Source organism: Pseudorasbora parva, chromosome 4 (assembly GCF_024679245.1).
Source record: "Pseudorasbora parva isolate DD20220531a chromosome 4, ASM2467924v1, whole genome shotgun sequence".
Taxonomy (NCBI): domain Eukaryota; kingdom Metazoa; phylum Chordata; class Actinopteri; order Cypriniformes; family Gobionidae; genus Pseudorasbora; species Pseudorasbora parva.
The window spans coordinates 30,418,268-30,441,072 of NC_090175.1; the positions used below are offsets into that span (position 1 = coordinate 30,418,268).

Consider the following 22,805-nt stretch of genomic DNA (forward strand, 5'->3'; position numbering starts at 1 on the left):
GTCTATCAGGGCCATTTTATGATTAATTGAAATATATTTCTTACATACAGTTCCTTCAAACTATGCCAAAACACTGAACAAATTGGTTCAATCCTTTGTGCCAAGTCAGGGCCAAAAATTGAGGGGAAAAAAGGCCAAGCCAGTTAGCTAATACTTTTATTGGGAACTGCAACATGACAAGTCAAAGGACACTGTGAGACAATGACTTTTTGTCAGCAAGGAAAAATAGCACAATTATTCCACTGTCAAAGTAATAGTAACAAAAATGCGAAAAATTCACAGTCATGGCTAGTACAAACTATTTATGGCCAGTAAATTTCGTCAGTTTACCAACCATCGGCAAAACATTTATTTAAAACCCTGTTCTGATGCCTGTATTTCACTGTAAATTTGTTTACATACATTTGTAAACTTGTACATAATTATTGACTATGGAAACAGATAAGCAAGAAATATAATTGTAAAAAACAGTGCCACCCAACCCTACTTCCCAAGTTTAGATGTAATAGATATATGACATCTAATATATCAAATGGCTTCAGTATTCATCTGTTGATTCAGACATAGATCTCTCTCGTTTCTCTCGAGCAGTCACAAAGTTGAGGAGATCAATGGCTGTCACTACTCCAAACACCATTTGCCTTTGAGTGGAGGATCCATCTGTCAGATCTGAGAGAGAGAGAGAGAGAGAGAGAGAGAGAGAGAGAGAGAGAGAGAGAGAGAGAGAGAGAGAGAGAGAGAGAGAGAGAGAGAGAGAGAGAGAGAGAGAGAGAGAGAGAGAGAGAGAGAGAGAGAGAGAGAGAGAGAGAGAGAGAGAAATTAAAATAAAACGTATCATCCCCTCAGTGCTAAGGCTATATGGGATCAGGAGGATGATCTCATAGATAGAAGTTTTGTTTTTTTAAATGCCATTGGCTGCATTCATAATTCTAGGTCAAAGACAAAAGCATTTATGCATGGAAGAAAAGGGGTCACAGCAGCAAGAATCATATTAAACAGTTTGTTGTACAGTATGGAATTAATATTAAACATTATGAGATAACTTTTTTTTAATGAAACCGATAGGGATGAAACATTTACAATACAATCTATTCCATGCATTTGCAAAATTAATAGGGTCAATTTTTTATTTCATGCCTACTTTAAGATATGTAAATATTAGTTGGTTTTGTTTTAGCGAGATTAAGAGGTTCTAAAAAATGAATGAAAACATGAGGCAACAAGAAAACATGTGAGGCAAGCTTAACATTTATCAAGCAGTCACTTAAAGGGTTAGTTCACCCAAAAATGAAAATTATTTAATTAATTACTCACCCTCATGTTGTTGGACACCCTTAACACCTTCATTCATCTTTGGAACCCAAATGAAGATATTTTTGTTGAAAGCTGATGGCTGAGAAAGGCTTTAGATAGGCCTTCATTGGTATTCAGTACATTCCCATTCACAAGACCCATAATAGGCACTAAAAATGTTGTTACAAAGTCCATCTCACTACAGTGGCTGTACAATAATTTTACGTAGCGACGAGAATAGTTTTTTGTGCGCAAAAAAAAAAATCAAAATAATTACTTTATCTGGCAAGTTATTGTCTTCCGTGTAGGTCTCGGAAGTGGACTCGATAGCAGCGCTCCTCCTCGCTTCCGGGTCATGTATCTGAATGGCGGATCTGCGTCATATTCTCACGCATGCGTCAATTTCAAGTCAATAGCTTGGTGGATAAAGTCGTTATTTTGATTTTTGTGTGCACAATAACTATTTTCGTCTCATTGTAAAATTATTGTACAGCCACTGTAGTGAGATGGCCTTTGTAAAAACGTCTTTAGTGCCTTTATGGGTCTTGTGAGTGGGAATGTACTGAATGCCAATGGAGGCCTATCTGAAGCCTTTCTCAGCCATCAGCTTTCAACAAAAATATCTTCATTTGTGTTCTGAAGATGAACAAAGGTCTTAGGTGTGTCCAACGACATGAGGGTGAGTAATTAATTAAATAATTTTCATTTTTGGGTGAACTAACCCTTTAAGCAACAATGTTGAGGACTATAGATAAATATTTTTATTTCAATTAGTATTGTCTTATTAGCAGGCCCTCCCTGTTGACTTTAGTTTGTTACATGAATATCAAATTATTTGTTTCTTTGAATGCATACAGATGGGATGTTGTATGTTTATGTAAATATTATTATCTATGATATTATATATATCATTGTCACATTTACCACCACCACACTTCCACATAAACTCTGCATTATAGAGGCAGACTATGCACCATGCTAAACCATATTAAGTGAATATCTAGAATAAATAATTAAAGCATATATGATATTAGTCTTGCGTAGCCAGACATTTAGACTGGACTTTCATTGGTCAAGGAATTTCAAGTTCAAGTTTATTTATAAAGCACGTTTAAAACACGAACTCAGGTAAAGTGGACGTGGTTCTGATAGAGTAAGAAAGATTGTTCCATAATGTGGGTCCAATTACTTCAAAAGCCCGATTTCCCCTTGTCTTTAAGCAAGCTCTGGGGATCTTAAGGAGGAATTTCCCCTGGGATCTAAGTCCTCTCGCATGAGTATAGAGGTGTATTATTGCTTTTATTGACACCAGACCGAGCAAACGAGAGATCTCTGAATGTGTCAGGCTGTGACGTCAGCATGTGGTGAAACACAGTCTCTGCAGAAGATGAACAATGCCTGATTCTGTAGCCCCGCCCACCGACTCATGCCTGACATGATAGGCCTACATAGAGCTATACCGGATCAAACTTCTAAGCAATAAACATTCCACATAAGCTTAATTCGGATTCCAATATTATGAATACATGGATTAACTTTTTTTTTAATGATTACCCACGTGGGAAAGACATTGCAAGTTTGTTCCTTCATTTCACCACGGATGCGTTTGTAAACTAGAGACTGGATTTGCAGAAAGGATGAGATTACATAATTGAACGAAGCAACATACTAATGTTTTTTATAATATGTTAGAAAATAGTAGTATAGTATTGCATTGTTGTCTCAAATAGCAAAAGAAAAACCCCACAATAGTAATTTCACAACTTTCAAAAAGTTAATTTTTACCATCACTCCCAAATACGCTGTTTTAGAAACACCCTCACAAGAGTGGTAACATGTTTTTTGTAATGTGATGCAAAAGTTATAAAATACAAATTATTAGAGTTATAAATATCCATACATTTAAAAAAATTAGAATACAAAAAACATTGCAGGAGTTATGATATTGATGACAGTTAAAACACGCCATCACAGTCTGTAAAATGGGTCTATTGGTTTAATTGCCCCACCTGCTCTCCCTCGTTACACTCCGCATTTTCTTCCCTATTTATTCCCCATGTGTGTTTTGTCCTGTGCCAGTTTGTTTTGTATCCATACTTGTGCTTCTGGTTTCCGGCTAGTCTAATCTATTCCAGTCTGTGGATTTTCTGCCCATTTTTCCCTGTTGTGTGTTTGTTTTTTGAATTACCCTAGCATGGACCTTTTTGTTGACTCGTCATCTTTGTTCAGTTTTATTAAATGCCTTTTATTTGTCGAATATCTTTTTGAGTTTCCCTGGCTGTTCTGCTTTTTGCGTTCTGTCTGCAAATCCTGACAAGAAGACTAATGTCACGTCAAAAGTTTAAGCAGTGTAAATTTGAATTTCTTATATCTGGGTTACACTGCATGTATAGCGGATATATAGTTAAATTGTTTTTGTAAAAAAATGAGAGCACAATATCCAGTCAATTAATTATTATTACTACGAACAAACACTTACACTGAATCTGCTCATGGACCACCAGGGCAAAGTGATCAGTTTCCAAGATCCGAGACAGCTTTCCCATATTGTCAGTTAGACGAATCTAAAACAGGCAAAATGGTAATGTCATATGGATTGAGTGAGCAAAACTACTTTCTACAAATCCTGCACTAGACCCACCTGCTTGAACTGTTTGTATAGCACTTTGCTGACAGGGTCAGAGGGCTTGACCTTTCCTGCAAGCACAGAAGCAAGCATATTTCCCAGGGTCACCATACCCAGAATCAAGCTGCAGAGAGGAAAACAAACACAACTTTATTCCAGTCCTCACTTAAATGTGGTGTAATACACTTTTAATCAGCTTAATTTACATTGACAAATGTTTTAATACAATAGGTACTGATGAAAATTACAGTAAGTTTGTCACCATTTTAATATGAATTTAAAATGAAAATTCTCTTTGTTGCATTTTCACTCACCCAGAGTCATCTACAACAGGTGCCTGGTCAAAGCCCTTTTCTTTCAAGATTTTGATAGTTTTTTGGCATGTGACTGTGGGCAGCACAGTAAGGGGAGCAGAGAGGTTTAGACTTTGCAATTTCAAATTCCACCACCTGGAAGAAATTGAATGAGAGATAAAGAAAAATCAAGAATAAACAGGACCAAAACAAAAGAGGCTGCCCAGGTTCTAAATACCTAGAATTAGTATAAATGTTCATAAATGTATATATTTAAAAAAGAGAAACAGTTTCATATCCACAAGATCTCAATAACTAAAAAGTATGGAGTGAAATTTATTTTCTGTGGTTACAAACACTGTAGTTCAAAAACGTTTAAATTACATTATAGATGAAGAGATTAATTTGTCCTCTAAAATAAAAGTTCCAATACCTTCACAAAAAAACCTCAGTTCCCTTTCTTTCAGTCACTCAGAGTAACGTCAGTGACTGACGAATGGGGTTTCACTTAGAAGCTTATCACCTTCGAGATCTAGAAAAAATCCAATGGCAGTGCCAATGCCATGGGCATGCGAGATTTGCATGCGTAACTCCGCCTACCCACGTGGGTATATAAGGAAGTAGCTGGCATGATCGCATTATGTTTTAGCTTCGGAGCCAAGGGTTACATACCTCTTCACACCTAAAGCCTTCTGAGTTAACTGTCAGTTCTTCGAGGCGACAAGACCTTGCAGTCAGTGTTGGTGTCAACGGCGCATTCCAGTGATCACATACTTCCTGCCTGCTGGTCAGACGATATGGTATCCAGTTGGTGTGGGGTCCCTGGGCGCTTCGGCATCGACTGTGAGGTCATCCTCTCACAAAAAGAGCTCACACGTGGCACGTCCTTTTCAGGATGTCTCGCCCGTGTGCTTCTGGGTGTGGCCGGTCTCTGGCGTCTTATGATGGGCACTCGGCACGCTCAGGCCACGCTTTGGGCTTTAAGCACGCTCAGGCAGCTCTTGTGGATGAGTCGTGTTCCCACTGTGGGAATATGGCCATTTCCGTGTTGCGGTCGAGACTCAATGAGCTCCGTGCTGCCGTCGGAGTGAGAGTCCCCTCTGCCACACCCTGATCTGACGTCTCTACGCGAGGCGTCACTTCGGCTGGTGGCCAGGGTGACCTGAGGGTGATGTTGTGGAACAAAGCTCCGACGCTCATGCCTCGGCCCACACCCCCCTCTGTTGCACCGGAACCCGTGAGCGTTGTAATGGAGCCCATGGCCTCGGTCAGTCCACGCGTTTCGTTCGGTGCTCCAGAGGACGATGAGATGTCGGTGACCGCATCGCAAGGTGGGCTAGAGTCCTCCGAGGATGAGGATTCGGCTGTGCTGCCGCCCTCGGGTGTGCCAGCATTGCCCGAGTCGGACCCGGAGTTGACAGCCATGTTTGCCTGGGCAGCCGTGGCACTTGGTTTGGAGTGGAACCCTCCGCCCCGTCCTGAGCGTTTGCGGCTGGACGATTGGTTTTTGGGTGCGTCCCCAATTCCTTTCTTCCCGGAGGTGCATGAAGAGATTGCGCACTCGTGGAGGGCCCCGCTGTCTTCCTGCGAGCGTTTGGCAACCTCTTCCGCCTTCTCTGCCCTCGATAGTGGCTAGAGGGTACATTGGGGTTCCCCCGGTGGAGCGTTCTGTGGCGATGCAACTGTGTCCCCAGAGAGCCTCCTCCTGCGCACCGTGACCAACCGGGCGACGAAGGTTACTGCGTGGTCCCTGGGCCAGGTGATGTCCACAGCTGTGGTCCAGGAGACACATCTATGGCTCAACCTGGCCGATATGCGGGACGCCAAGCGAACATGTTTCCTCAATGCCCCTATATCCCAGGCTAGGCTATTCGGTGGCGCGGTCGAGAGCTCGCCCAACCGTTCTCGGCCGCTCAGAAGCAGACTGAGGCAATCAAACATATACTGCCACGGCGGCCCGCTGCTGCACCCAAAGCGCCGCCGGCACAGTTGCCTCAGCCTCCTCGCCACTGAGAGTGGCCTCCTGCGGTCCCCCCCGCTCCCGTGTGGCCAAAGCATCAGCCTTCACCCGGGCCGCGTCGCGAAGCACGCCGCAGGAAGCCGTCCCAGTCCGCTCCAGCCCTGCAGCCTGTTAAACGCCAGGCTAAGCGGCGCTCCTGACGCGGACAGTTCTTTTCGGGAGACGGTGGCAGGATCTTTCGTTCCGCTACCCTAATGTGGTCAAAGAAAGAACTGATAACCGGGCTGCTATGCCACCCACGTGCGGGCCGGTAACACTGCCTCACTGCCCCACCGCGGGTACGCCGGTGCTCCGTATGACCCTGTTGGTGCACTCCTTGGGAGCCTGGCTTCAGCTTCCGGGACTGTCCCGCTGGGTAGCGCGGACCATCAGGCTTGGCTACGCAATTCAGTTTCGCGCGGGCTCCTCACCGCTTCCGGGGTGTCCACTACACCATGGTGGGGCCCAACGGATTCCTGTCATGCGTGGGGAGATCGCTACCCTACTGGTGAAGGGCGCAATCAAGCTCGTCCCTCCAGCCAAGATGAAGTCCGGCTTCTACAGCCCTTACTTCATTGTACCAAAGAAAACCGGTGGGTTACGACCAATCCTGGACCTTCACGTCCTGAACCGATCCCTTCACAGGCTTCCGTTCAGGATGTTGACTGCGAAACGCCTTTTCGAATGCGTTCGTCCACACGATTGGTTTGCAGCGATCAACCTGAAGGACGCGTACTTCAATGTGTCCATCCTTCTGCGACACAGACCGTTCCTATGGTTTGTGTTCGAAGGGCGGGCAAATCAGTTTAGCCATTCAGGCTAGCTCTGTCCACTCGCGTCTTCACGAAGATTGTCGAGGCAGCAAGGGTTCGCGTCCTGAACTATCTCGACGACTGGCTCACACTGGGCCACTCTCGGGAACGGTTGTGCGAACACAGAGACCTGGTTCTCCACCACTTAGCTCGATATGGAGATCGGGTGCGAGGAGACTATATCCTCCTTGTGCTCCTCTCGTACCCTCTTGGGACCTCTCAGTAGTTTTAAGTGCACTGCACTGTAGATGTAAAATTCTTGTCTATGAAGACAGCGCTCCTGACCGCACTGGCCTCCATCAAGAGGTTAGGGGACCTGCAGGCATTTTCGGTTGATGAAGCGTGCCTGGAATTCGCGCTCGATAAATGGACTAAATGGACTGCATTTATATAGCGTTTATTGCATTTATTTTATCCAAAGCACTTTACATTTTTGCCTCACATTCACCCATTCATACACCGACGGTGATGTCAGCCATGTAGGGCGCCATCCAGCTCGTCGGGAGCAGCTGGGGTTAGGTGTCTTGCTCATGGACACTTCGACACTTGGTCAGGTGGAACCGGGGATTGAACCACCAACCTTCTGGTTTGTAGACAACCTACATGAACCACTGAGCACGCTCGCCCGCTCGGTGAATCGGTGGCTCGGTGATCACCCGCTCGGTGACTCTCACGTGATCCTTAGACCCTGGCCTGGATATGTGCGCAAGGTTCACACCACTCCATTCAGAGACCAGCTGGCCTTGGAGGAGGCAGACCCAGCCTTGGCACTGCTCTGTCCAGTATGCGCTCTCCGCGCTTACGTAGACAGGATGCTGTGTTTCAGGACCTCAAACCAGCTCTTTGTCTGTTATGGTGGGAAGCTGAAAGGGAAGGCTCTCTCAAAGCAAAGGTTATCTCACTGGATAGTAGACACCATTGTTTTGGCATACCAGCAGCAGGGGCGCCCATGCCCCCTTGGGGTTAGGGCACACTCCACCCCGAGTGTGGCCTCCTCTTGGGCTTTAGTGCATGGCGCTCCGCTAACAGACATCTGCAGAGCTGCAGGCTGGGCGACACCAAAGGCCTGTATCCGACTATGTACTCGTCTCTACAAGTGGCCGGTAATGGATTGGCTCAGATGTCTTCGCTTGCTCGCCATTCCAATATTCTTCTCAGGTGAGCTTCTCCGAAAGCCCTGAGCTCCTCCAGCACCGATGACGCTGACGCCAGTAAGTCTGCCCTATTCAACCCAGACACTCGTGTCCGGCCAGGTGCTCCATGTGCATGGTTCCCCCTCCGGGTGACCCCCACATGTGTATTTCCACCGTAAGCCTCCCTTGAGCGGGTGTCTTCCCTTGGCAAGCTTGCCACCTCCTGGGGTTAAAAATCCACCTGCGGCTGGTACCCCAGTGATCTTCCGTATTTAGCCCTCAGCGGGTCATATGTGTATTGCACAGGGCACTGGAAGACAGCTGAGTGGCGTGATTATATTGGGACCCCCATTCGTCAGTCACTGACATTACTCGGAGTGACTGAATGAAAGGGAACGTCTCGATTACGTATGTAACCCTCGTTCCCTGAGGAGGGAACGGAGACGTAACGTCCCTCTGCCACTTCTGCTGTTCCGCTGGAACGGGAGTTCAGCTTGGCTCCTCAGCTGGAAACATAATGCGATCATTCCAGCTACTTCCTTATATACCCACGTGGGTAGGCGGAGTTACGCATGCAAATCTCGCAAGCCCATGGCATTGGCACTGAGTTTTCTAGATCTCGAAGATGATAGGCTTCTAAGTGAAACCCCCATCCGTCAGTCACTCATGTTACGTCTCCGATCCCTCCTCAGGAAACGAGGGTTACATACATAACCGAGACTTTGTGGGTCATAACTGAGACAGATTTTAGAAGTTGAAAATAACTTCATTCATGAAACAATTCACAGGACAAAGTTGTGTTTAAAATGTTACACATATAGTAATTGCAATATTTGTTATTAAAATGAATGGTTTGATAGTTTTGGATAATACATTGTACATATGTTACTGTTGCACAGTAAACAATTTTTTAACTAAAATAAATTAAAATGCATAGAACCAACTTAACCCATAGTGTGATGTCCTGATCATGTTCTGTTATGACGTTGTCAAAAAAGGTTAATAGAGTATGTATATCTTTTTTTTCTGTGGCAATGATGGTGGAAATGTAGCCTAGAAATCTAGACGCACACTACACTAAAAAATTGTTGGTTTTTGTTGGTTTAACTTAAAAAAGTAAGTAATGTGGTTGCCTTAAAATTTTGAGTTTATTGAAATTAAAAATTTGAGTTGATACAATGAAGGAAATTTGTTTAATAAAATGGAAACTAAAAATATTATTGTATCTTAACCACATAAAAAAAAATGATAAATCATGAAAATAGCACTATTTGGCCTGTTTCACTGCGTCATCAAAAATAAAACACACACAATTACCCAATATGCTTACAAAATCTTTTAATAATATTTTAATAAAGTTTGTCGAATCTCAAAAAATGTTCATTGTATTAACTCAAAATTGTAATTTCAATGAACTCAAAATTAAGGCAACCAGGTAACTTTTTTCATAAATATTTTTTTACAGTGTAGCGGCAGCAAATCTAATCTGCCGGGAGTGTCATCTAGCAACTCTCAATACACGTCTGAGTTGTAAAAACCAAACTCTGGTCAGGCTAATCACATCGTGTATAGAGTCGGTGGGCGGGGCTTAATATAATAACGGCTGAGTTGCGCTTGGCGGTCTTTCGATTCGGCTTTGGCTGCGACTCTGGAAGACTTGGAGTTGAGGTTTTATCATAGAAAAGAACATAGAATGGCACTGAAGTCATTCACAAAAAGGGAAGATGTGTTCGGAGTTTTGCCGACCGGATACCGCGAAAGTTTAATCTGTCAACTAGCTCCGCTTCACCTTCGTTGCTCTGGTTGGTTGTAGCGCTATCCAATTGTGTGCAGAGGGAGTTTGAAAGACAATCGTTTATCCCACCCCTCAGATTGAGCTCTGTCAATGGTGAGGTTCTAGACAAAACATCTTAATGTGGGTCTGGCATGTCAGGCTAGTGGAAATGTTCAATATCTTTTAAAATAGCAAGTTAAATGCTGCCTTAATCTTAAATTGACAAAACGATTCTCTCCTCACCAGGGTTTATTCACCATAATGTCCTCCACCCTCAGAAAGCCCTTCTGGAACATCCACTTATCACTCAAGAACTTGGACCTTTAGAGTACATTTCAAACAAAAAATGATTAACATTCATATTAAAAATGTATGTATATGAGTATGTATATGAGTATATATAGTGCCTGAACTATCACCTGACAACCAAGACATGACCAAGCATTATAGACTGATAAACAATTCAGCATATAATAGTTCAATAATTATATTATTCTTATAAACATTAAGCTTCTGTCAAATGCAATATACATACACACATTTATGCATTTGGCAGATGCTATTAACGAAAAACTAAAACTGAATAAGATTGCAGCCAAATAATTTGAATTTCTCAGACTTCTCCTTACATGTAGTTTCGAATTGAGTCTGGCAGAATCACCACACAACGCTGGCCCTCCTTTAGATCTTTGGCAAACTTTACTGCAGCCGCCATGGCAGTGCCTGAACTACCACCTGACAACAGACAGAACATTAGACTGATAAACAATGCAGCATTTCCTACTTCAATAATGATATTGTAAGCCACAATTTAACATGTTTAAAAATTCATAGGCATTATTTATATAAAGTAAAGGTGCAATTTAATAAAAGGTAATGTGCTTACCACATAACAGCCCTTCATCTCTTATAAGCATTCGGGCCATGGCAAATGATTCATCATCTTTGGATTTGTACCATTTGTCAACCAACTGAAATAAACATACACAGGGTTTTAATGTAGGTCTGTAGATTTGTACATGACTGGTTCCCACCAATAGATGTTGTAAACCAACACTACACTTCTACTGCTATCTACTGGTACAAACACGAAATGGCAACAAATGGATAAAATGAGTGGACTATTGCAACAAACATGTGGACATCACAACAGGGTCCTTTCGGGGGTCGGATTACCCAGATGAAGGTATGAGGGGAGTAATATTTGATCTTAGCATATTTACTGCAAGTGCATTTTATTTTTAGCTAGAGATTCACTGATCTATTTAAAAAAACTGATTTTTCGGACTATTATTTCATATGTCAGGCTTTACAGGGTTATAAATTCCTTAAAAAAAACCAGCAGGAAAACAAACATGACTTCACGAAATAGTCAGGATGTTTACATATATGTACATTCGGTGGTGCCTGACACTTACCTTTGTTTACGAACACTATGCACTTGAAGCAGGGAAAATTAAATGTTTGGAAAGTTGGCGGCACTTTACAAAATTAGGTTATTTAACATTGGTTAACGTACTAACAATGAGCATTTGTTACAGTATGTATTAAGCTTAGTTAATAAAAAGCAAGTTCATGTTAGCTCATTGTTAGCTCATGTCAGCTCAGGTCCAATAATTAATATTAACAGATACAACGTTTGTGGATTTTTTTTATTTAAATTTTAATAAAAAAATTAAATGCTTAAATGCTGATTTATTGATTAATTGAAATACATTTCTTACATATAGTTTCTTTAACATTAAAGGAACTGTATGTAAGAAATGTATTTCAATGAATCATTAAATGGCCCTGATATGTCACTAGACATTATGAAATCATGTTACTTTCAAATACTTATATCACTGACAACAGCTGTAGTCCGTCCAGGATATTGTCATTTAAAAGTTGTTGTTGCAGTGCTCAACTGATGTTGATGTTGATGTTGTGTTTTGGCCTGAAGCTCCGCCCTCCACCTATCTACCAATCACAAAGTAAGTAGTTTTTCGGCATCCGGGTTGCCAGATCTGCTCTAGTTACCATAGCTGCAGCTATACACGTTCCTGCTGGAGTCTATCTGGCAACCTCGAGTCAGGGGAAGGGGGAGAGGGGATACACCACTCTACAGTAATTTGAAAGTGATTGCAGTACCAGTTTTGCACATAATCTTACATACACTTCATTTAACTAAGTTTTTTTTTTTTAAATGCTTTTAAGGCATTTTTCATTGTCAGTTCCTGTTAATTGATGTTAATAAATGGAACTGAAAGGACGATTTTGAAATCCACTGCCGCTTCAAAATACCTGTATATATTTACAGTTCCTTGCGAAAGTATTCAGCCCCCTTGAACTTTGTGACCTTTTGCCACATTTCAGGCTTCAAACAAAGATATAAAACTGTAATTTTTTGTCAAGAATCATTAACAAGTGGGACACAATCATGAAGTGGAACGAAATTTATTGGATATTTCAAACTTTTTTAACATCAAAAACTGAAAAATTGGGCGTGCAAAATTATTCAAAACCCCTTAAGTTAATACTTTGTAGCGCCACCTTTTGTTGCGATTACAGCTCTAAGTCGCTTTAGGTATGTCTCTATAGGTTTTGCACATCGAGAGACAAAATTTTTTGCCCATTCCTCCTTGCAGAACAGTTTGAGCTCAGTGAGGTCAGATGGAGAGCGTTTGTGAACAGCAGTTTTCAGTTCTCCTTCCATTTCAATATTATCGCTTGCACGGTGCTCCTTGGGATGTTTAAAGCTTGGGAAATCTTTTTGTATCCAAATCCAGCTTTAAACTTCTCCACAACAGTATCTCGGACCTGCCTGGTGTGTTCCTTGTTCTTCATGATGCTCTCTGTGCTTTAAACAGACGTCTGAGACTATCACAGTGCAGGTGCATTTATACGGAGACTTGAATACATACTGGATTCTATTTATCATCAGTCATTAAGGTCAACACTGGATCATTCAGAGATCCTCACCGAACTTCTGGAGAGAGTTTGCCGCACTGAAAGTAAAGGGGCCGAATAATTTTGCACACCCAATTTTTCAGTTTTTGATTTGTTAAAAAAGTTTGAAATATCCAATAAATTTCATTCCACTTCATGATTGTGTCCCACTTATTGTTGATTCTTCACAAAAAAATTACAGTTTTATATCTTTATGTTTGAAGCCTGAAATGTGGCAAAAGGTTGCAAAGTTCAAGGGGGCTGAATACTTTCGCAAGGCACTGTATTATCCTAATTAACTCAACTAATTAACTCCTAATTAATCAAAACCTTAATCAATATTTATCTTCCTATATTATTATAATGATTCTTTCCAGTTAAGAATTTACTTTAATGCTTCTTGTTTTCTAAAGTGTCTTTCGTTTAATTGATTATATTTTATTCCTTTTATATTTCCTTTTACTGAAACACAAAAGACTAAAGATGAATATTGCCTGTACTATTGTGTGTCCCTCTTACTGAAAGAAAGCACATGTTATCAGTATGTTTTGGTAAGAACTGGTTAGAACTGGAGTTTAATCAGCTCCAACCTTGGAGAGAGTGTGTATCTGTGTATGTGCGCAATATTCTATGTTTACAGATCAGTGTTGAGAATGTTGTACAATGGGCATCCTAAGAGATTGGTGGACTTGTTGTTCTGGGCAAGCTGGCGCATGCTCCAAATCTGGAAGGTCACTACGAGCCTAATTCTGGGAAGAAAGCATCAACAAGAGACACTTCTATGGAAACGTGCATCAGATCAACTGACATTAGATTAACTGAGTGGAAATTTACCATGACTGTGCATTGTCTCTGAGCCAATTAGAACCATCCACATTGCAGTAATGATGTGAATAAGACCTTGGAAACGGTATAACTGTTGGGACAATTGTATGTATGATAGGGTGGGGCAACGAGGTGAGTGGGAGTGCGACCTACGAACTCCTTGTGAGACTTGAGGCTGGCTTATGCTTCTGAAACTTTCTTAAGTATTTTTTTCTTTTAATTAAATGCAATCCTGACACTTTGTCTTCATTTCTTCACTACTGGTCCTGGGTCATAAGCTGTTAACCCCTAACAGAAACTTTCAAAGTCTCATCATTGGTTTTATTTTTTCTTGATGTTCCACTAAGAACTGCAGTGCCTCATCTCTTTGTCTCTGTCTAAGGTATACATGAACACATCCAAAAAGACATGATTGAATATGAGCACCTATCACAGGGCTGGTTCATGTTTGGATGTTTACGAAATTAGTGTAACAAAAAAATGGCTTAAACAAACTCACTCATTACGGTCCAAATATGGATCATGATGCACTCACTGTTAATCAAATCATTAGGTACCCTGAATGGTTTAATGTATGCTGCAGTGCAGATCTTTAACTGAAATAAATTGGAGGGCTGCATAAAAATGATTGATGGCCAAGATCTGGTAAGATATTAGTTGAAGAGACCCAGCATGGACAAATACAAATTTTAAAGGACATTAGAATTATATTTGAATGTAATCTAACACTTATGTAGAGTCACTCACAGATCTGTCCAGGACGGTGGGTATAAAGTCATACCCGATGCCCTCCACCTCATACTGGGTTTTATCTGTCCGGTTCAGCTCATCAGGCTCAGCGAGGATCGATCCCTCTGGGTCAACTGCAACAATCTAGCAAAACACAGACAGAATGAGTATGAACATTTTCAGTGTTGTCTTGTTACTTTATTTATATGGTTTCTTATGCAGACTTCTTATTATTCCCATGATGTGATTTACTCTTACAGTTATTCTCTTTCTTGACATTTAAAAAAAATGTGAATCAGGTCTCTGGGACAATCAGTGTCTACCTTAACATTTGGACATTTCTCCTTCAATTTGCGAGCAATGCCAGTAATGGTGCCACCTGTGCCAGCTCCTGCCACCAGCATATCTACTCTTCCTGTTGACACAGGTAAGGTGGGTAGAGAGTTATAGTGATAGTTCTCAGTTACTCACTCTCATGTTGCTCTAAACCCATCAGACTTTTATTCATCATAGAAACACAAATTAAATAATAAACGGAACAATTCCAATAGGGTTCTTGGACTATTGGTGCTTGGCTCAGAATATATGGTTCAAAACGTCCATAAATAAATCCAAAATTAATCCATATGAATCAAGCCTTTCATATGGATTAAACTCAAGGTTTAATCCAAGCCTTCTTAAGAGAAGCATCAAGTAAGTACGGTTGAAATTCCGTATATAAAATGAGTGCTCAATGTGCATGAATAAAAGCCTAAAATAAATAATCTGTCTCTTCAGAAGACTTGAATTAAAGTGTTGGATTCATATAGATATCTTTTACGATCTCTTTTGAACCATCAGAGTTTTGGGTAAATGGACGTTCAGTGTAGGGACAGCAGATTTCATTAAAAGTATCTTAATTTTTGTTCGGAAGATGAACAAATGTTGGTTACACTTTATTTTATGGTGCCCTTGTTTCAGTGTAAGTATACATTGAAAGGGTTAGTTGACCCAAAAATGAAAATTCTATCATTAATTACTCACCCTCATGTCGTTCAACACCCGTAAGACCTTTGTTCATCTTCGGAACACAAATTAAGATATTTTTGTTGAAATCCGATGGCTTAGAAAGGCCTTCATTGACACCAATGTAATTTCCTCTCTGTGATTACAAAGTCCGTCTCACTGGTTCCACAATAATATGAAGTGAAGTGACGAGAATGGTTTTTGTGGCAAAAAAAACTAAACAACGTTTAGTTCAAACTGCCAAAATGCTGAAATCACGTGACTTTGGCAATCAGTACTGCTGATTCGATACACTGAATCATAACGGGTCGAAGCTTCACACAGAAGTGTTTTGAAGTTGGCCCATTACCATAAAAGACATTATTTTGTTTTTTGTTGCGCACAAAAACTAATTCTCGTCGCTTTATAAAATTATTGTAGAACCACTGTAGTGAGATGGCCTTTGTAATGACGTCTTTAGTACCTTTTATGAATCTTGAGAGAAGAAATGACATTGGTGTCAATAGAGGCCTTTCTAAGCCATTGGATTTCAACAAAAAGATCGTAATTTGTGTTCCTGAAGATGAACAAAGGTCTTATGGTGTCGAACGACATGAGGGTGAGTAATTAAAATGTAGGGTGAACTAACCCTTTAAGTATTGAGTAACATTAATTAACTACATGTACTTACAGGACTGTCCTTAGGGAGGTGCAACCGATGTGATTTGCACTAGGTCCCGTGCTTTCATGGGCCCTTCAACAAAACCCCCCATGACTCCCAATCCCTTACCCACCCAACTCTCATGGAGCCAACCCACCCAAACATGATCTCAAATGAACCGACGGGACATTTCTTGGTCGATTCAATTCCATTTCAATTCAATTGACAACAGTGAACTGTCAGTTGATCAAACGCAGACCAAAGATAAAGAGAGCGAAAATGAGAGAGAAATTGCACGATAATTACCATCACACTGCTCTAGAATCTCCTCAGCAGTGGTGTCATAATGAGCCAGAGGGTTGCTGGGATTGCGATACTGATCCAGGATGTGCGAGTCAGGAATCTCATTCTTCAAGCGCCAAGCCACACCCACATGGGACTCTGGGGAGTCAAACCGTGCACTGGTGGGAGTTCGGACTATCTCAGCACCCAAAGCTCTTAACACGTCAACCTATGATGAGACTCTTGTTTAACTCCCTCAAATTTAACATTATTGGTGGGCTAAGAAAACTAATTATAACTGGAAAAAAAACCTTACCTTTTCCATGCTCATTTTCTCAGGCATAACAATTATGCATCGATAACCCTTCACTGCTGCAGCCAGTGCAAGACCAATACCTGCAAAGATTACACATATTTTTTAAAGGCCTTTTTCTATCCACTTAATATTTTCTCTTCTACAATGTAGAAATGAGTCTAAAAATCTAAATTTGTGCCAACTTTGTGCCAATTTTTTATTACATTTTTTAGACACCATGACTAAAACAAAATGTAAGCCATATTTATGAACAAGAGTTTAAACAAATACAGTATGTAAACAAGTTTTGGAGATTTTGAAAAGAACGTATGTACATACTGTCATAATGAGCAATGCAATGGGAATGTAGAAAAAAAAACGATAAGATAAAATTAAGTCTCAAAAAACGTGCCACACAAAACAGAACATCAGTTTGTAGATGGTAAAATGGTGATTACCTGTATTTCCAGAGGTGGGCTCTATAATGGTGTCTCCAGGTTTGAGGATGCCTTCCCTTTCTGCATCCTCCACCATACGCAGACTGATGCGGTCCTTCACACTGCCACCAGCATTAAAGAACTCACACTTTGCCACTGCAGACACATATACAAACAACTTTTGACTGTTTTATGTAACATTAAAGCCACATAGCAGGGAAAACTGCTTCAATGGACAGTGTGTCTATACTCCCTTGTCTTTCAAAAAAAGGTTTCTCATTTGTAATACTCCTTCTGTGATTAAATGGTATTGACCGGAATTTATCACTTACAAAGTTCACACTTTAGTCCAAAAGCCTTAGAGATCTTGTTTATGCGAACCAGCGGTGTGTCTCCAATTCTGTCCAGGATGGTGGGCAAAATGCTCTCAGCTTTTGTCCTCCAATGGTGAAAGGGGAAAAAAAACAGAAAAGATAAACACTCATATCAACGTCATTTTGTGACAGTGTACATTCTATATCTTAAAGGAGTATGCAGTCAAATTTATTTTGCGAGTGTTTTGATATCTGGTTAAAATCTAAAATTTCTTAAAATATACAGGGTAAGATAAGAACATACTATTTGAAATAATATATCTATTTTAAATAATGTAACTAAAAAAAAGTATTTTGTGGACAAAAAAATAATATTCCCTGAAATATCCAGAGATGTATAAAGATATAACATGCACACAATTATATGTTTTGTGTTACAAATATTGCTTATTGAATATTGCAAAGTCCATTACAGTGGACACATTTATATAACATTTATCTTGCTGATAAGTTTCCTAATAAGGAAATATTTCTGACAAGTAAACATGTTAGTAAACAGGCCATGTAATTTCTCTGTCACCTGATTTAAAGTAGAAATATATATATTGAGAATTGTCAGTGATCATCACCTGGGAAAGTATGTGTGAGGGGAATTTTCATGAGACATTCCTGGTTTCCAGGTACATCTGCTTGGCAGGTCAGGACGAATCCATTTTGGGTCAGCGGGCCCAGTTTCTCGATTCAGCTGCAGCGGTCTGTCTACACCATCCGAAACCAACTTGTTCTCTACGCCATTCCTGCCAGTGGTTTTCTTGCCAGCAAAAGGGCAGGCAGGGGTGTCATTCTCATTGTCGGAGGGGACTGAAGGCATAATTTCTCTATAGTTCTCTGTAAAGACACATTATGTTATTATCCTTGTTAACTCTGGGTAATTTGTTCACAATAGATTTGACATATTATAGGATACATTATTGTGTTGGTCCCCCTTTTGCTACCAAAACAACCCTGATCCATCAAGGCATGGACTCCACTAAACCCCTGAAGGTGTGCTGTGTTATCTGGCACCAAGATGTTAGCAGCAGATCCTTTAAGTTCCGTTAAGTCCTGTTGGTGGGGCCTAATTTGTTCAACAAATCCCACAGATGCCCAATTGGATTGAGATCTATGGAATTTAGAGGCCAAGTCAACAACTCAAACTTGTGCTTTTCAAACCATTCCTGAACCTTTTTTTTCTTTCAGCAGGATAATGCACCCTGCCAGAAAGCGACACCGCTACCAGGGAATAATGTTTCCATGAAAGGGTGTACAATGTACATGTCTGCAACAATGCTTTATGTAGGTGCCACGTGTCAAAGTAACATCCACATGGATGTCAGGACCCAAGTTTTCAGAACAGAACATTGCACAAAGCATCACACTTGCCTTGTCTTGGCTTGCCTTATCCCCATAGTGCATCCTGGTGCCATGTGTTTCCCAGGTAGGCTAAGTGAGGCACACGCACCCAGCCATCCACGTGATGTAAAGGAAAATGTGATTCATCAGACCAGGCCACCTTCTTCCACTGCTCTGTGGTCCAGTTCTGATGCTCATGTGCCCACTGTTGGCACTTTCTGTGGTGGACAGGGGTCTGCATGGGCAACCTGACTGGTCTACTGGTTCACCACTGTTCCTTACTTGGACCACTTTTGATAGATACTGACCACTGCAGACCAGACACACCGTACAAAAGAGCTGCAGTTTTGGAGAGACTCTGACCTAGTCGTCTAGCCATCACTATTTGGCCCTTGTCAAACTCGTTCCAATCCTTGCACATTTGATCTGTTTCTAACACATCAACTTTGAGGACAAAATGTTCACTTACTGCCTAATATATCCTACCCACTAATGGGTGCTGTGGTGAAGAGATAATCTGTGTTATTCATATCACCTGTCAGTGGTCATAATGTTATGCCTGTTCAGTGTATATGCAAGATGGAGACATTTAATTTAATCTTAATCAAAAGTAGCTTCAGTTTCTACATTATCCCCCATTTATTTAGTAAAACTTTGGAGATGGAATACTTCCAGGTTTTAGACTTTGTACTCATTCCAAAAGCTTATACGAACAAAACATCAAAGCCCCACAATGATAAATTACATAATCCACTACAGAATTAATAAGAAGGCAACAGAATGCTCGAGTGATTTTTGTAGACCAACACAAAGTCAAATACATATTTCCATTGTGGATTATTGCCTTAATACAATCATCAGAAGTAAAAAGCTAAATGTAGGCTATAAACTATTTACTTACTATTCCTAACTCTTTTAGTCTTTATTAAAAATAAAGAATAAGAATAGTTTGATTATAAAACAAAGAGGGTGTGAATGTGGTTTAGTCATTAGATGAGTTTTCCTGTTCACAGTGATGACATTCAATGTCCCTGACAACCTCTGTAGTCCCATTTATCCACTTGTTAGCAACCGCCTTTTTCAAGACAAGGGGTTTTACCGATGTACTTTATGTTGAAGAATAAAATGTGAAAATATCTTGAGCTTGTGTTAACCACAGATCTTACTTCATTTAAACAACAACCCATTCAAAAAACCTATTGACTGGAACTGAACTCATGACAATTCCAGCCTGAGATGTTATTGATACACTCCAGTTCCCCAGATAATCAGAACAACTTCTCGCATTAAGTTGTATAAAACAATCTGACCCATTGAATACACAGAGCTTAACCATTAGGTTAATTCCAGAGTATGAGAACCATTAATAGATAACCCAACAAGTCATGCATATAATACAACAGCTGTTAAAACTTTCAGCCTCTCAAATATGACAAACATGCTTGGCTGCTTTAATGTGAAATGTCCACAATAAAATTAAAGCTAAGATTGCCTTTGTGTAGCCAGAAAAAAATGAGTTTGAGGTTGACAGTTATTTGGAAGCTATTTTGAACCATTTAAGTTTTAGTACCTTTTCCCTAACACCAATTGGTGAACCCCCAAAACATAGTCTACGATTCCATTTAATTATTGTCTTTGTTCCATTTTTTTTTTGACTAATCTCCACTATCTACAGGGAAAATACAGACAAAAAGCATTTGGCTTGGTGCCAAGACATAAATGAGAATATAAGTGAGGATGAATGGAGGAGTGTATGTCTAAAGGCCCAGACCCAGACAATTCATACAGGGTTTAAACTAATAAAATACCAATGGATTTTGAGAGTGTATACATAACTCCAGAATTACTACATAATTTAATTCAAATGTAACCTAGAGATAGAAACATTATACCATTGCTTATGGAAGGGTCCTTAAGTTAAAAATGTTTGGGGAAAGGTTTTAGACTTTTTATCACTGGTTATCACTGGTAAAACAAAAAGTTCCTATATGTCCAACACTTTATATACTAAATATTTTCCCTGTAACTGGTACTTTATCCAGGTCAGGTTAGAAAATGTTGATTTTCTGTTTATTACAAGCAACGTACATATATTGTTATGGGAAAACCTGAAATGTTTTTCAAAGTATGGGATCCTTTTATGGAATTTTTGAAGAAAACCGATCCTAATAGTTTGTTTCTTGCGTAACATTAACTTGCATCAGGTGTTATGATAAATAATAAATTGATTATTATTTAGGTGTTATGATAAATTTATTATAGGTTTTGTCTTGTTTTTTGTTGTTTTTATTGTTGTTTTTTGTGTGTTGTTTATCTGTTGGTAATGTTTCAAAAATCAATAAAGACAGCGTTGAAATGTTTTTTTTTGTTGTTTTGAGATATTCCATCATACATTCAAAATAGCAGAGGGAAGATTAGATCCACCAAGTACCTCAGGAATAAGTGTTAAATCCTTTTATTCTCGGTATTATTTATACTCAGTACTCTTAATGTTTTTCTGGTAAAGTATCTCCTGTGACAGAAAATACATCTGTCCACGTTATGCGCCAAAGGGGATTTTGGGCCTATATTTAAAATCTGCCTAATTTTGTTTGTTTTAGTTAAAATTATGACATAGTTTACACTTTAGTTTTATTGAACAGCAATATTAAATAGTATAAAATGTTAACATATGTGTTTACATGGTTTTAACTCATTAAAGTAAGTTAAGAAATGTTAAACTTTTTTTATAAGTTATATAAGCAGTAACACATTTTTTAAAGTTAGTTTAACATAATCTAAGTTGAAATAACTAATCCAAGTCGATTGAAATCAGGCTCTGACTTTTTTTTTTTTTTTTTTTTTTTTTTACAGTGCGAGTATTAGAATTTGACACTACAGGACCAGGGTTGCCAAATAAGTATTCCCCTATTTTGCACAATCAGTGCACAAATTAGATTTAAATTAAGTGATTTTTTTTCTTCAAACAAAAGCCAATCTTCTGTCAGTCTAAACGGGGTTGCTAGATAGTATGATTTAATGATATATCAAATCTGAATGCATAATAACAATTCCCAAATGCAAGTCACTGGGGCAAACATGGCAACCTAGTTTAGGACGCACGAGTGACGAGTCAGACTATTTAAAGTATGGGGAAGTTTAAAGTGGGTCCATGTGCTCTTAAGAAGAGAAAAAGGCCACCAAACTCTTTCAGCTTAAAACTTTCAGTTCAGACCCCATTCAAACAGAGTTTCGTGCATATACTCTCTTTCCACAAAGCACTCTTATAGGACTTAGAGAAAAAATATTTAAATACAAATCTGTGCAAGCACGAGGAAACCAATATTCACGTCTGGAAAAAAAACACACACCTTTAATTGTTGTTATTGTTTCTGTCATTGTGGCTGTTTTTAGTGAATTTGTAAAAACTGTTGATTTGGATGGAATTATATGGAAGTTGTAAAGAAATTGTCGGAATGAATCTAATAAATGTCATCAGTAAATTAATAAATCTCATTCCCTGATCTGCTAAGCACATGGGATTTTGATAGTTAACTACATAATTTTAAAAAATACATTCAGCAAACTTTTTTTTTAAAACAAATTTTTAAATAGGCTACATTAAACCATAATCAAAAATATTTGTATATTTTGTAACACATCGCTTTTGAAATATTGCACAAGTCTACTACAGCTATTTAACTATTAAAATAAACATTACCTTGCTGATAGGCGCGCAGACAGTCCACTTTAACAGCTGTACAGAAGTACCTGTGTCACGTCATTGAACGGGGGTTGATCACTTATTTGGGAATTGGCCATGTGTTGGCGCTCAATCTGATTGGCTGGAAGGAGGGCGTCTGTCGTTTGCTCTCCTATTAGAAGCTGGGACATGTCCAACATTTTATACAAACAACTTGTGTGAAACATTTGGCCTACAACTCATATAATTTATTACACGAGATAGCTTTTTGTTTGAAACACCTGAAATGTAAGATATCAGAAGACACAATTCTTTCACATGAAAATTATAAATTGACAAAACTTAT

General features: G+C 39.8%; 1 protein-coding gene across 1 annotated transcript; it reads right to left on the reverse strand.

Annotated features, from left to right (window-relative positions):
* Window positions 1-139: 139 nt before the first annotated feature.
* On the reverse strand, window positions 140-22,636 carry cbsa (cystathionine beta-synthase a). The gene is made up of 15 exons (XM_067441535.1): window positions 22,478-22,636; window positions 18,015-18,273; window positions 17,404-17,510; window positions 17,093-17,227; window positions 16,656-16,735; window positions 16,364-16,568; window positions 14,736-14,827; window positions 14,431-14,556; window positions 10,817-10,901; window positions 10,560-10,665; window positions 10,174-10,251; window positions 4,234-4,368; window positions 3,935-4,043; window positions 3,773-3,857; window positions 140-669 (listed from the first exon to the last, which is right to left on the reverse strand). The coding sequence occupies exons 2-15, from the start codon at window positions 18,254-18,256 to the stop codon at window positions 539-541; spliced, it is 1,716 nt and encodes a 571-aa protein (XP_067297636.1). The 5' UTR covers window positions 18,257-18,273; window positions 22,478-22,636; the 3' UTR covers window positions 140-538.
* Window positions 22,637-22,805: the final 169 nt, after the last annotated feature.

What these genes read in the sequence shown, in the direction of transcription:
- cbsa (XM_067441535.1), bottom strand. Translation starts at nt 18,256, where the DNA reads ATGCCTTCAGTCCCCTCCGACAATGAGAATGACACCCCTGCCTGCCCT. An exon ending in GCCCACCTCTGGAAATACAG is followed by an intron (nt 16,736 to 17,092) that starts GTAATCACCATT and finishes TAATCTTTGCAG; the next exon opens with GTATTGGTCTTGCACTGGCT. An exon ending in GACTCAATTCGAAACTACAT is followed by an intron (nt 10,252 to 10,559) that starts GTAAGGAGAAGT and finishes TGTACTCTAAAG; the next exon opens with GTCCAAGTTCTTGAGTGATA.